Source organism: Myodes glareolus, chromosome 1 (genome assembly GCF_982192425.1).
Source record: "Myodes glareolus chromosome 1, mMyoGla1.1, whole genome shotgun sequence".
In the NCBI taxonomy this organism is placed as follows: Eukaryota; Metazoa; Chordata; class Mammalia; order Rodentia; family Cricetidae; genus Myodes; species Myodes glareolus.
The window spans coordinates 135,110,212-135,125,156 of record NC_142026.1 but is presented as its reverse complement, the minus strand read 5'-3'; the positions used below and the strand labels follow the sequence as shown (position 1 = coordinate 135,125,156).

At 48.3% G+C, this 14,945-nt stretch overlaps 1 protein-coding gene across 1 annotated transcript in view; it reads right to left on the bottom strand.

Moving 5' to 3' along the window:
• Positions 1 to 14,932, bottom strand: part of Igf2r (insulin like growth factor 2 receptor) — an 87,738-nt gene extending 72,806 nt beyond the window's left edge. Inside the window, exon 1 of the mRNA XM_085687557.2 lies at positions 14,671 to 14,932. Coding sequence (XP_085543683.2) covers positions 14,671 to 14,831 — 161 coding nt within the window. The 5' untranslated portion in view covers positions 14,832 to 14,932. The remainder of the gene's footprint in view (positions 1 to 14,670) is intronic.
• Between the last annotated feature and the right edge of the window lie 13 nt (positions 14,933 to 14,945).

Below are 14,945 nucleotides of genomic sequence, written 5' to 3'. Positions count from 1 at the left end.
CCAAATATGACTCTGCTTGAGGCATGTATCCAAATCCTCCAGTAGAGTGTGAGGCTGTCACCTATCTCCAGGGTCTCAGTTCATAAACGCAGCACACTGGCCCAAAAGCCAGACCAGTCTCTGAGAGATCAAGATGAGACAGGGTCCCTAGTGGGCCTACAGCAGGCAGCTAGCAAACAGTGGGCCTCAGGGGCTGTGTACTAGAAGAGACAAAATCTGACGGGGCAGAGTGACTCAACCCTGACCAGACGATGACACTGGGAAACACATGACTTTGACACAGCAGGGCCCAGGATTATATAGGAAGTACTTCACTTCCTATTCTAACCAACCACAAGACTGTGGATAAAGATATGAAGCCAGCTCAAAGAGGAAGAGAAGATCCTCATGGAGAGTCAGCCTTTAGTCGGCTTTTCCCAGAGACCTACAGAAGATCTAGAAGCAGGAATCACCTGGGTAAGAAAGGATCCAGCCAGGCTAAGGGACCAGGGCAACAGGCAACCAAGACCCAGTGGTCGTTGAACCATGTCCTACGTGAGTGATAGCAGAGGCAGGTGGGAAAAAGAAGCCTCTGAAAAGGAGCCATGATCACAGTGGAAGACTACACAACCCTGCTCAAATCCACCCCTTCAACCCAGTCTATAGGCAGAGTGGAATTCATATACTCTAAACCCCAACTTCCTTATCCACAAACAAAGCAACCCAAAATGTTATGAATAGGGAGGAACCTGGATGAGGAACAGCATTTGAGAGCTGTGATGTAACAGAAGGATTCAGATTGCTTAAGACCTGAGTTCACACGCACAGAGAAGAACAACTGCCACATGACACAGGCAAGGAGCTGAAGAGGGCGGGCAGGGAAGGGCAAAGGCAGACCCCTGTCCTGGGCCACACTCACCATGATGCTGAAGAACCTGAGCCTCCAGGGGTGCTGAGACACGGCAAATACATGTACATGTGACAAACATGTGGGAGACGGTGTTAGAGGAAAGACCTCTTCGTTCCGACGGTCTCATGCACAGTCAGCTATCCCGCTGCTGTGCCAAGCTGGGACCACACATCACAGAAACAGGAGTATGTGATGGTAGCCACGAAACACAGGGAGGGAAAGCGGGACACACAGGCAGGCCTGGGACAAGATGGCTTCCAAAGATGTGCCCCTAATGATCCACTTTCTCCAATTAGACACCACCTCTGAAAGTTCCTATCCTCTCCCAATCATGCCATGAAATTATGAATGTCTGTGAATTAATCCCTTGATGAGATCAAAGCCCTGATGTAGGCAGAGTATCTGTGTCCCAGCAGCTGCTCCCAAATAACCAGAGACTTTATATTAATTATAAATGCTCAACTGACAGCTCAGGTTTATTACTAACTAGCTCTTAAATTAAATTTAAATTAGCGCCCCCCCCCTTTTTGTGGTTTTTCAAGACATGGTTTCTTTGTGTAACAGCATAGCTGTCCTGGAACTAGCTCTTTTATATATATTTCCCCACCCCCTGGAACTAGCTCTTGTAGACCAGGGTGGCCTTGAACTGCCATCATCTATGTGCTTTTACCTCCCCTGCACGTCCTGCTTCCTCTCCATCTAATTCATGATTCCTGTGGCTTTGCCCTTCTTCCCAACACTGTCTGCCCTGAAAATTGTGCCTAACCATCGGCCAATCAGCTTTTTGCTAATGATGAGAGTAATACATATTTACAGTGTGCAAAGCACCCTGATGAACCAGCCACCTCTCAGTGACTTCACTTACCCCTAGAGATCAACATTTCAAAAACATAAGCCTTTCAGGGGAAGGGAGAAGGGACAACACACTTCACACCCAAACCACACACACACACCAAAGTGCATTGCGGGAAGGCAGGGCACACGGACAACAAGACACCAGACCACAGATACAGACAGACAGCTTCTTCCTGGTTGTCCCCTTGGGACAGGCCAACAGCCAAGCCTCCCCAGTCCTCAACTATCTAAGTCTAAGTCCGAGCAGCTGCCACCAGAATGCCCACCTGGGTAAAACTGAACTGCCCAGCAGCACAGGAGTGAGGATTATCACCCTCAACAATTTCACTATAGCAAACAGCACCTGCCCTCCGAGACACAGCGCCCAGCTCAACCCAGCACACAGGCTGCAGCTAGGGTTTGAGTACTCAGCCTACATCAGGTGGGTCCCCTGTGCCTGTGCATCTGTAACTAGGATTACGTTCTCCTCCTGAACAGTTTACTCCTAACTTCAAGGAAGAAAGAAAGGGGCAACGGAGCCTGGTTAAAGCTCAGTGGTGCAGCATCTCCCTCAGTGTGCAATAGCCTAGTCTCTCCTTAGTACCAAAAATTAAAAGTTAAAAAAAAATAAGATATGCAATGGGAAGTGGTACACAGAATCCTAGTCCGAAGAGACGGAGTCTAAGGATGTTCTCACTTGTCGCATGCTGACCACCATGCTCACAGCCCTGGGTTCAGTGATGCCCAGCAGGATATAAACAGCAGTAGTGGCCTGCAGCTGCAATTCCTGAACTGGGCAAGTGGAGACAAGACGGTCAGATGCACAGGGTTGACCTTGGCTATACAGCAAGTTCAATGCCAGTCTGGGTGAAATGGCACACCTGGGACATGCCCTGCAAAGCTTCTGGACATAATCACTTAACCCTCACTGTCTCAAGAAGCACACAATCTCCCCCATTTTTAGAGAGCATGGAAGTAACCTGGCCTGCAGTCTTAGACCAGAAAGAGACCACCCACAGCAGGGACTCGCCATGCCCTCTGCCCCAAGCACAAGCCACTTCCCACTGCATCCTGGCAGCAAAACTGTCACCAGCCTAAGGAACCTAAAAGACACGAAGCCACTCTGCACAAAAGCAAACCAATCAGAATTTTGAGGGTTTGGGGTTTGTTTTTGAGTTCAGGCTGGCCTGGAATTCAGAGCAATCCCCCTGCCTGAGCCTGTCAAGTGCTAGGATTATAGATATGAGCCACTCAGTCCAGCTTCCTAATTTCCACATCTTCTTGATCCCCCAGTAGCTCCAAAGTCATCAGTCACGTCTGGGACCCAGTCCCAGGGTAAAACTCTTGACATCTCTCCTGTGCCCACCTACATGGGGTAGAGCAGGCTGCTCCCACAGGTAGAGCCCTGCAAGACTCTTCCCTGTCAGAGGCACAGTTTACACCCTCACTTCTCCCAGACTCCCTTTACATCATCACCTTACAAAAGAGCCTAGGCTTAGTGGAGCCCTGCCCCTTGCTCCCCTGGGAGCCCCTTGATCCTCTCTCACATTAAGGAATGCTGGGCCCCATGACACCACTGGCTCACACTGCCTCCTCTAAGAGTCAACAGGAAGAGATGTTGGCTTTCACTTCAGAATGGAAAGTAGCATATCTACAGCTGGTCAGGTGAGAGGAGGGGCCCAGAGGAACAATGACGATGACTCAGTGGGTTTTGCCCTTGTCACTTCTAAGAAACCCTCTTCTGTGTCATTTCTGGCCTGGCGGCTTGTTCTATTTGCAGGCCAGGCGGAGAAGTGGGGAGTTTTCCACACATCTGCTTTAAAATGTACAGCTGATGGCCAGGTTTGTCAGCACAGACTTGTAAAGCCAACTGCCAAGGAGGCTGAGGGTGGGAGGTCGCAAGCCTGAGGGTTGTCTTAGGAAGCTCAGTGAGACCTGTCTCAAAGTTTTTGTTGTTGTTTTAAAAAAAAGGGGGGGAGGGACTGGAGATACAAGGCCACAGTGCTTGTCACCTTAGAAGCCAAGGCCCTAACTTCAAGCCCCAGTACTGCCCACAAAAGGGAGTAAAGACTGATTTTGGAGTCAGCTGGAATTAGAACAGCCTTACATCCAGTCAAACCTCAGGAGCCACATGGAAGTTCTGGACAGCACATACCCAAAGTTCAGCCTAAAAGGCTCTGAGACTTACCTCCCAAGCCACTGCGATGCAAGGCAAGTTGGAGGCCACTGTTGACTGGTGTCTCCTACCCTAGAGCAGAGCTAGCCAGGCAGCTCCGCAGCACCTGCAGGATCAGCCCATCTGAAGACCTCGCCCTCCAGCGCTGAGTAAAGGGAAACTCCTGCCAAAGGCCAGTGGCTGATCTGGAGGGCAAGTTTCACACCCCTGGGAACAGGACCGAGGGATTTTCCTCCACTGTGATGACCCCTCCACATGCTATCAGAGACCAACATAGAACACAACAGTCCTTGGCACCTCAAAAACCTTGCCAGTAACAGCTGGTTTGCAGTTGTAGAGCAAGGTGAAGTGACCAAACATTTTCTCACTAACCTCTGGGGCTCTATCAACAGCAGACAATCCCAGCCCCAAAGGAATGAGCAAAATCCAGCTGATGGCAGGGACCACTGGTGGGTACCTAAGCCAGTCGGGCCTTCCGGCCTCCCACTATAGATAAACAAGCACAGGGCTTGGTGGCTCATGGCTCACGCCTTTAATCCCAGCATTTGGAAGGCAGAGGCAAGCTACCCTAGTCTATATAGAGAGACACTAATTAAAAATAAATAAATAGATAAAAAAATAAAGAAATGGCACAAGGCCCAGTCCAACATGGGGCACCTGGACCTGGCACCTGCCCAAACTCCACACCTCCTGTGCCAGGGAGTTTTGTGCTGGGAAAGTCTTGCAATCTGCTAACTCAGATCTCAGAACTGAGTGTGAAGTGGAACTGCAGAGCCACAAACCCACAGCTTCAACCCTTTTCTTCCGCAAAGGGAAATCTCAACCAGCAGACACTCGCCAACTGAGGCAGCGACTCCTGGGCCACTATGGGTGTGTAACACTGAGACAGTGACTTCTAAAGGAGACTCCCAGGTGAGCACCTGCCTATAATTCCAGCCCTCGGAATGCTGAAGCAGGAGGTCCACACATCTGGGCTACAGAGAGCCAGTCTCAAATCATAAGTAAGGCAACTGTGTGGAGGACGGCCTGGCCCCAGCTCCATCATCCAGACCTGTCTCAGCAGGACTCATCCGGACTGCCAGCAGGCAGCACCAGCACTCTGCCAACAACTGTCCACAGGGCCAGCAGCTGCCTCCCACAGGAACAGCGCGGCTGGGTGGGTGTCTCACAGGAGAATAAGAAAAGATTTCAGGCTCCACAACCAGCCCCTGGCATGTCTTTCCCATCTCCCTAAAAACAATTTATAGCCAAGTTCCAACGAATGCTTCCAGCCCTGCCCTGAGCAGCTGCACAGGGCAACAGATGTCCAAGATGAGATTTACCGTAAAGGGCACCATCAGGAGTCACCAGGGGTCAACGCAACATGAACCCAAGATAACCACCAAAGAAAAGATCCAAGGGAACAAAAAGATAAGAGCCAGGCAAGCCAGGCATGGTACTACCTGCTTGTGACCCCCACATTCAGAGACTGAGGTAGGAAGATCATAAGTTCAAGGCCAGTGAAACCAGGTCTCAAAAAAAAAAAAAAAAGCTGCATGGTGGTGGCACACACTTTTAATGCCAGCATTCAGGCAGAGGCAGGTAGAGCTCTGAGTCTGAGGTCAGTCTGGTCTGCAGAGTGAGTTCCTGGACAGCAGGTGACACACAGTGAAACCCTGTCTCAAAAAACCAAAAAATTATAAATAAATACATAAATAGAAAAACGGGACATTTAGGAGGCAGAAGCAAGTGGGTCTCTGTAGGTGAAGTCAGCTTGGTCTCTACAGTGAATTCCAGGACAGCCATGGCTGGGTAAAGGTGATCCTGTCTCAAAGGGGGGATAGGGGTGGGGGAGAAGAATGAGGTGAGGGCAAAGGCTGGGGATGAAAAAGAGTACTAGCTGCAGTTTGAAAAAAAAATGGCACCAAAGGGAGTGACATTATTAGCTGTAGTCTTTTTTTTTAAATATTTATTCATTTATTATGCATTCAAAATCTGCCTACATGTGTGCCTGCAGGCCAGAGAGGGCACCAGATCTCATTACAGATGGTTGTGAGCCACCATATGGTTGCTGGGAATTGAACTCAAGACCTTTGGAAGAACAGGCAATGCTCTTAACCACTGAGCCATCTCTCCAGCCCCCTTAGGTGTAGTCTGGTTGGAGTGACCACAGAGGCGAGCTTTGAGGTCTTATACACACTTAAGACAAACCACCTCCTGTGAATCAATATTGGGCTCTCAGCTACTTCTCCAGCACCATGTTGCACCATGATAAGGGACTAAACCTCTGAAAATGTAAGCCACTCCTATTAAATGTGTTTTCCTTTATAAGAGTTGTTATGGTGTCTCTTCATAGCAACAGAAACCCTAAGGCAGAAGTTGGTACCAGGAGTGGGGTATGGTGTGACAGGCCAGGCCATGCTTTTGTTTGAAGGAATATGGACCTTGGGAATGTGGGTTAGGAAAACAGTTGAATATTTTAAGTGCTGCTTAATGGGCCAAACTAGTAGGAGCATGGAAGGCAGTGGTGCTAAGAGTGATTACAACGGTGGGGGGAAGGAGGAGCAGCTCAAGAGGTTTCTGGGAAAAGAATTTTAGCATTATGCCTAGAGATCATTCTTGCGGTATTTTGGGGAAGAATACAGTGGCTTTTGCCCTTGTCTGAAGAGTCTGCCTGAGAGTAAAGTGAAGAGTTTTGGATTAATCCCATTAGCAGAGGAAATCTCAAAACACAGACTCTTTTGTGTGGTTACTAGAGTTAACTGTAATTAAAATACATAAAGAAAATGAACAAGCTGAGCAAATAAAAATACAAAATGTACAGAGTGAGAAAAGGGGCACCAGGAAGTAGAACAGAGCTAAATCCTGTATTCAAGGAAATAAACAGATAAAGAAATGGACTAAAAGAATAGTGACCCCAGGGCAAGATTCCACTCAGCTAAGTTTCCAACTTATGAAAAGGAATTAATGAAAAACTTAGAGACAGGTGTGGTGGGGCACACCTGTAACCCCAGCACTGGGGAGTCAGAGGTTGGCAGATCTCTGAGTTCAAGGCCAGCCTGGTCTAGAGTTCTTCTTTCGGGACAGCCAAGCTTAGGCAGTGAAAGACAGAAAGCTGCTGAAGATGTAAGTGAACAAGGGGGTCATGTTCCAGCCCCTACAGAAGGCTGCTAGCCACATGGTTCTGGCTTTAGGATTAAGGGAAGAAGAAATAGGTTATGAAATTTGCTTCAGTGACAAAGGAAAGTCACTGAGGACAGGCATGTGTTGGGGTGTCCCTGAATGGAGGCCTGGAGAGGCCATTGTGTGAAACTGAAGGAGAAGTCTGGATGCCTTGGAGAACCAAGATGTTAGAGATGCAGAGATGTAGGACACCTGCTGAGGAGAGCTGCTAACAGGGGGTGGAGCCTGTCCAAGAGAAGGGAGTGTGCTTCAGTCAACAAAGCTGAAAGAAACTGGAGATCTAAATAAAAGCATTTCAGTATCAGACATGGAGATAAGTTAGGAGTTTGCTCTGTTTTTTGGTCTTGCTTTGGTCCAGTATTTCCTCACTATGCTCCCTTCCCTACATTTTGGAATGGTAATGTATATCCTGTACCATCATATGTTGGAAGTATGTGGTCTGTCTTTTTATTTTGATTTTATAGAGGATTACAGTTAAGAAATTGCATGAATCTCAGAAGATTTTGGACTTCGGACTTTTAAGTAAATTTGAGACTATGATATATTATGAGGACTTTTGAAGTTAGGCTGAATACATTTTTGTACTATGATATGGCTACAAGCCTTTGGGGGCCAGGGAGTAGAAAGTGATGGTTTGAAAGAAAATGGCCCCCGAAAGGGAGTGACAACATTAGAAAGTATAGTCTTGTTGATGTAGGTGTGGCCTTGTTGAAGAAAGTAAGTTACCATGGAGGTGGGCTTTGAGGTCTTATATATGCTCAAGCCACACCCAGTAAGACAGATCCCTTCCTGTGAGTCAAGATGTTGGGCTCTCAGCTACTTCTCCAGCACCATGTCTGCCTGCATGGCACCATGTCACACCATGAAGGTAACAGACTAAACCTCTGACAATGTAAGCCACCCCAACTAAATATTTTTCCTTTATAAGAGTTGTCATGGTCATGGTTTCTCTTCACAGCAATAGAAACCCTAACTAAGACACTAGTTCTTATGAGTTACTAAAATGTAAACAAGCCTTTGACATAGTGAAGGAAGATGTGCACAATCTAATGCCAAGAGTTTCTTAGGGGCTGGAGAGATGACTCCGCAGTTGAGCGCACTGGCTGTTCTTCCAGAGAACCCGGGTTCTATTGCCAGTACCCACAAGGTGGCTCACAACTGCTTGTAACTCCAGTACCAGAGGATTCAACACCTTCTTCTGGGGCCTCCAAAGACATTAAATACATGGTGCACAGACACATATGCAAACAAGACACCCATACACATAAAATTTTTTTAAAACATCTCAAAAAAAAAAAAAAGCCAAGTGTGATAACAAAACCACTGACTGCCGGCACTTGAAGACAAAGATGGTGGAGCACAAGTTGGACAGACTGGGCTAGACAGTAAGACTCTGTCTTTAATTAATTTAACTCTTAAAGAAATCTTGAGGAAGGGAAGGTGTCTTTGCCAGTAAAGTGCTTGCCTTAAAAGCATGAGAACTTAAGTTGGAGCCCCAGACCCCGCATTAAAAGCCAGCAGCACATACTTATCCCATAGATGAAGAGGTTGGGAGTGGAGGAGGAAGATTCCAGCTCAGAGGCCAGCAAGCCTGGGTGGAGTTCACTCAGAGAGATCTTGTCTCGAAAAGAAGGCAGCACACGAGGTTGCCCTTTGACCACACGTGCGCGCACACACACACACACAACACAAATATAAAGAGGCACACACATACAATAAAGAGGCATAAATACACACACACACATTTATATGTGTGTGTGTATACACACACCCCATATAGTCACATACATACACACACACATGTACACCTGTACATACATGCATGCACACCTGTGCGCTCTCTCTAGAAAAACACAATTTTATCAAAACTGGCTCAAGAAAAGACAAGAAATCTGAATAGACAAAAATGGAAACGGAAACCTGAAATGTTGGGAAAGTGACAAAATGCTGCTAACTCCAGAGACTGAGGCAGGAGGATCCCAATTTCAAGGCTACCCTACACATGAGACCATGCCTTAACATAAATAAATAAATAAATAACAGGCACCATACTCTAGCTCCTCCCCCTTTTCTACCCCTCCTCCCCCAAAGTCCAGGTTACTAGAATATTACTGCTAAGTTGTACCAAAATGTACGAAAAAGAAAACATTTAGTTCATACAAACTGATCCCAATGCATAAAAAAAGGTTGACTGATTCCACAAAACTGAGAACACACTCCTAATAACAGAAATGAGCTGAGAACACAACAAAGAAAAATGACATGGTACCAGTTAAAAACTCAGCTGCTGCCCAGCATTGGTGAGGTAGAGGCAGGCAGACCTCTGTGAATTCAAGGCCAGCCTGGTCTACAAAGCAAGTTCCAGGGCAGCCAGGGCTGTTACACAGAAAACCCTGGGGGGGGGGGGGGGTAACCTCACCCAGCATACCACACCCAGGACAACAAATAGCAACAACACATTCGGGGGAAACGAACCTTCCCCTTGCTAACAGGAGAAAACCTCTGTGACCTTGGGGTACCCAGTGACTGTCAAAGGGAGAATTTTTCACGATTGGGGGTTCATCTGAAATGTTAGGGAACATTTTCCTCTCTCTATGTCACCCAGGTGAGGAGCATGGGGTGAAGAGTCTTGGGACCTGCTGGTTACAGACCAGGAGCACTGCCTAATACCCTGCAATGCACTGGAAGGCAATGCTCTTCCAACAGTGAAATTCTGCCACAAGCTAAGATTTCTTAGCTTCTGTGGTTAGGAGAATGGCCCCCAAAGGTTCCCATATTTGAAGAGTTGGTCCCCAGCTGGTAGTGATACTTGGGAGGCCTAGGAGGTATGGCCTTGCCAGAGGAAGTAAGGCAGGCTTTCCTTCAGGCTGCGGTTAAAGCTGCCGCTTGCTGCCATGCTAAGCCCAGCCAAGATAAACTCTTTTGGCTATATAATGTCCTAGTCGTGGTGTTTTATCACAGCAGCAGAAGGGGGAGGGAGGAAAACAGCACACATATCTAAGGGTTTGACCCTGAACACCTTAGAAACTCCTAAATTTCTGCAAGTACATGATTAAAAACAAACTGCTAAGGCGTCAAAAGACAAAATATTATTTACAAAAAAAGAAAAAGAAAAAGGTGCTATTTTAAGATCTGACAGAAGGTAGAGGCTAGAGGACCAGGAGCTCAAGGTCACCCTCAACTCCCAAACAGTGAGTGCGCAAAGGAAAACAAAAGCCATAGTGTTACCATAATTAACCATCCTAGGCTAACACACACTCATGGTTAAAAGAAATGCATGCACACAAATGGATGTGATCAAGGCTAACATGTGGCCCAAATTAAACATATAAGCATTGTTCTTTTGGAAAATTTGCAGGAGGGGGGAAAAAAACGCCTTAGAGATAGCAACTAAACTGACTGCAACTCCCAGCTGGCTTCATTATTCTCTTGTCCTCAATATAATAAAGACTCTCCAGCATTCATACCCACACAATTTGGAGAAATCCTGTGCTGTATAAATTTCAAAGTAGTTAACCACCAGACCAAGCATTTTACAATCAGTTCCAACTGTTACACTTTCCCTATGAAGGATACTGTAAACACCTAAATCAAGGGTGGAAACAAGCGCTTAACATATGTAACATGGCATTCTGCAAAGTTTAAAGGAATAAGTTACTCCACTGAATGGCTATGCAGGAGCATGACTCAGTCCCTGCCAGTGGTTCTGCATTGCCCAGCCTCTGCCCCTCTCTTCTCACTTATCCTGCACCACTGACCTTCGCATGTTCCCTACCCCAGACCTTATCCAGGTCAGTGCCACCAACAGGCTCACCAGTCTCACAAAGTAAGTTCTTTATACGAGCCTGAGAGATCCCTGAGTAGCTTCATCCACAGCACATTGTCTTCCAGACATCTGACAAATATGTATTATCAGCCAGGTCTAGTTTGCCTGGAATCCTGACTACAACAGAGACAGGGCAGGACAGGGCAGCCTGGGCAACTTAGCAAGCCTATGTCTCAAAATAAAAAGCAAAAGAAAAGGGATGCAGCTAAGAGGTAAAGCACCTACCTACCACGCGTGAGACCCTAGGTTCAATGGGTGCTCACTATCTGTGGGAAGCAGGGGTGTGTCTGTGTGTGTACAGTCTCTTCAAAGAGCAGGCTGTTGTGTCAAGTGCTGTTGCGTACACTTGCCTCTGCCACATCTGCTGCACACATACATCTTACAGAGCAGGCCTCTCCACTGTGCAAACACCCTAAGACCGGCTGCTGGAATGGTTCTCCCACCTCCCACCTGGGTTCCTTCACCCCTCCCCAAGGCTAAATGCAGTAGGAACTGTGCCCCGTCCCAGCAGTCAGAGCCCTAGATCAGGTCAAAGCTCTGGACCAACCTGAAGTCCGCACAGGAAGCTAACACTCCAGAAATAGGCCAGGATTTCCCTCCTGTTCTCTGGAAATTAGCCTCTCTTGGGAGAGGCTGTCTGAGAACCTATAGAAAACCTTAGAAAAAGCCCCGTGAAGCCTGGACATGCCGATACCATTACAGAAATAACTTCCGGAACTGCCCTGGGCACCAAACCATTTGTTTTTCCAAGCAAGGAAAAAGTAGTTCGCTTCCGTTGGTTTACAAACACCTGGAATAGTACTTGCCATACAAGGAACTGCCTCTGTGACCAGGTGACAGAAACAAACACAAAAAGTACCAACTGCAGGAGCCTACTGCTCACACAAGAGACCCATGCCGGCTATTTACACCGCAGCCATGGGGCCTCTGACAAGAAGAAGTAGGCGATCAAACACTTCATGCTCCCTTGATACTGATGAAACTCATACTGGATTTAGAAAGAATTACTAACCTCCGTCCCTGTACAGGTACCTTAGGGACTGGAAGGTCACTTTATCTAACAGTACACAGATAACTGCCCACACTCCCAAGGAAGTGGTTAAAAGCGTGAAGAGACTCTAAACTAAAGGGCTGTGTAAGAAAACAGCTGCTTAGCTTGTCCTAGGCCGGGTTTGATCTCGCAGAACACAACACTAAATGGCAACACACATGACAAACTACACTCTGCAGATACTAAGTTTGGAAGAGACACTAAAATTGATTCCAAGCAAGTTTTAATGTACAAATGGAACACAGTGACAGGCAGGAGACAGGTGTGAAGGCCTGGAAAGTTCACCGCACCTGAGGAAATCTAGAGGAACCACCTTTGAGGCTACGCCAGGCACCCCTAACCAGGCCTTACCAGGGTCTACTTCTCATGGTGGCCCCAGGATGCGGCTGCAAAGACCATTCTACTGGGCTACATACCAGTGCTCCCCTGGCCCAGATGAGAATGAACACAAGTTCAAGACAGTGAAATGACCACGCACAAGTGAGCGGTCCTGAGACACCAGTGTCTTATCAGTCTTCTTGCCAACTTCTAACCTATTAAGAAATAAATTCTAAGTCAGGTGGTGGTGGCGCACACCTTTAATCACAGCACTCAGGAGGTAGAGACAGGCAGATCTCTGAGTTCCAGGCCAGCCTGCTCTACAGAGTGAGTTCCAAGGCAGCCAGGATTACACAGAGAAACCCCGTACTGAAAAATTCTTTAAAAAGGAGGGAAGGAGGAAAAGAAACTAACTACACTATGGGGCTGAAGAGACAGCTCAGCAGTTAAAAGGAGGGAAGGAGGGAAGAAACTTAACACTATGGGGTTGAAGAGACGGCTCAGCAGTTAAAGGCACTGTTGCTTTTGCAGAGGACCCACCTTCAGTACCCAGAACCCACATGGTGTCTCTCAACCATTTGTAACTCCAGTTCCAGGGAACCGGACAGCCTCCCAGGACACCATGAAGGCATGTGGTCAACAGTCACACATACAAACAAAATACTAACGCACACAATAAAATCAAAATAATTTTTAAAAAAAAAATTTAAAAGAAATGAATTCTACTACAGCTGGAGAGTGACCTGGCTAGAGGGGACCCAAGTTCAACTCTCTGCACCCAGACAGGCTGCTCACAACAACCTGTAACTCCAGCTCCAAGAGATCTGAGATCCTGTTCCTGCCTCTGCATGGCAGATACAACACACACACACACACACACACACACACACACACACACACACACACCACTTTAAAAATAATAGTGTAAAAATAGAATCCTAAGGAAGGGGCTGTAGATCAGTGGGAGACAACTTGCTGGGCACATCTGACCTAGGTTCCAGCCCCAGTATCACCCGTCTCAAAAGAAACAAATTTCAATTAACTAGCAAGACTACTTCCACACTAGCCCAGCTGTGTTAATTCTTGGTCACTGCAGTACTTAATCCAAAATTTCCTGTTCTAAATGCCCAGAATTGTTGAAGGGTCACCCTTCCTCCATATTATGGAGGGGCAGCAATTTCTCTTCGGGCAGCTAATTGGTCTATAAACCGCGGTGCAGCAGGCTCTGCCTCCAGATACTCTCTCTCCAAAGTGGGAAAGAGAAGTCTGGTCTGCCTCATTCCCCTTACAATAACGATGCCTACAAGTTGTGAACTCTAGGTGAGAACAAAACTCTCTGACACAAGCGGGGAAAGAGGAGCCTGTAACTAACATCAGAAACTTGAAGATTGGCTCAGAAATATCTGACTCACTTCTGAAAGTCAGGGGTAAGCCTAGCTTCAAGATTTGCACCCCGCTTCCTCCTTATCCAAGTTCTAAAAACAAGAAAGACTTCCTATCACCCTAAAGAGTCCAGAGGACTCAGGGAGGTGGTAGCCACGTCTTTAATCCCTGCACTTGGGAGGCAAAGGCAGGTGGATCTCTGTGAGTTCAAGCCCAGCCTGGTCTACTAATTCCAGGGCAGGCTCTAAGGCTACAGAGAAACCTTGTCTGGAAAAAAAAAAAAAAAAAAAAAAAAAAAAAAAAAGTCCAGAGGAGGCCAGGAGTTCCCAAACCCCTGCTATTGGAAGTTCCCTCGGCCCACGAACCTGTGTCCAACACTAACAAACTTTAAAAAGACTGGAGATTATACAACCTCGGTTCTCAGAGCAGAAGACTCCACTAGAATAATCCACTCTGGAGACAATGACATCATGTGAGCAACCAGACAGGAAGCGGACTGGGTAAAGTCTTTGAAAGCCAACACAGATGACCACCCCTCAACCCCCGTCAAAAGAAGAAAAAGCGTCACCCACTGACAAATAGCTACTCTAAATCAGGAAAGAAAAAAAAGAGAGAGAACTGCCACAGACGGGGTCAATCGGCAATCGAAAGCACCACTACCCAACTCCAAAGCCATCGCGTGGGCTCGCACTCCCTGGAGAGAGTCTGCACACTGGAGGGGGACTCCTCCCGAAGCCCCGCGGCTGGAACTTCAACGAAAACGTGCAGTGGGACAAAAGCCCAGCCAGAGCTCTTGCCCCCTGCAACTTCCGACGGGCACACCCCGGCCGCGGGAGTCGCACAAAGCCGCCCGACTTATGACAGCCACAAGTGGCCGGGCACGGGGCTCCGTGGGCCAGCCCCACGGCGGTGGATCCCCCCCGCGCGTCGCCCCGAGGCCGCCGCAGCCACCACGCGGGCAACTTTCCCGCGGGGGCGGGGCGGGCGTCTGCGTGTCCCCCCGGCCCGCGCCCGCCACGCAGGACACCTACCTGCACAGAGCGGCCAAGTCCGGGGCCGGGGCCTGGGCCTGCGCGGAGCCCGGGGCCGCCACGAGCAGCAGCAGCAGCAGGAACGGCGGCGGCGGCAGCAGCGGAGACAGGAGCGCGACGCGCGGCCCGGAGGGCACAGGTCCCGGCTGAACGGCCCGCATCGCGCGTGGCGTGGGGCTCCCGGCGGCTGGCCCGTTCGAGGCCGAGCCTGGGACACGGTCGCGCCGCAAGAGCGGGGGCGAAGCTGCAACGGGAGCCGGAGAGCGAGAGCCCAA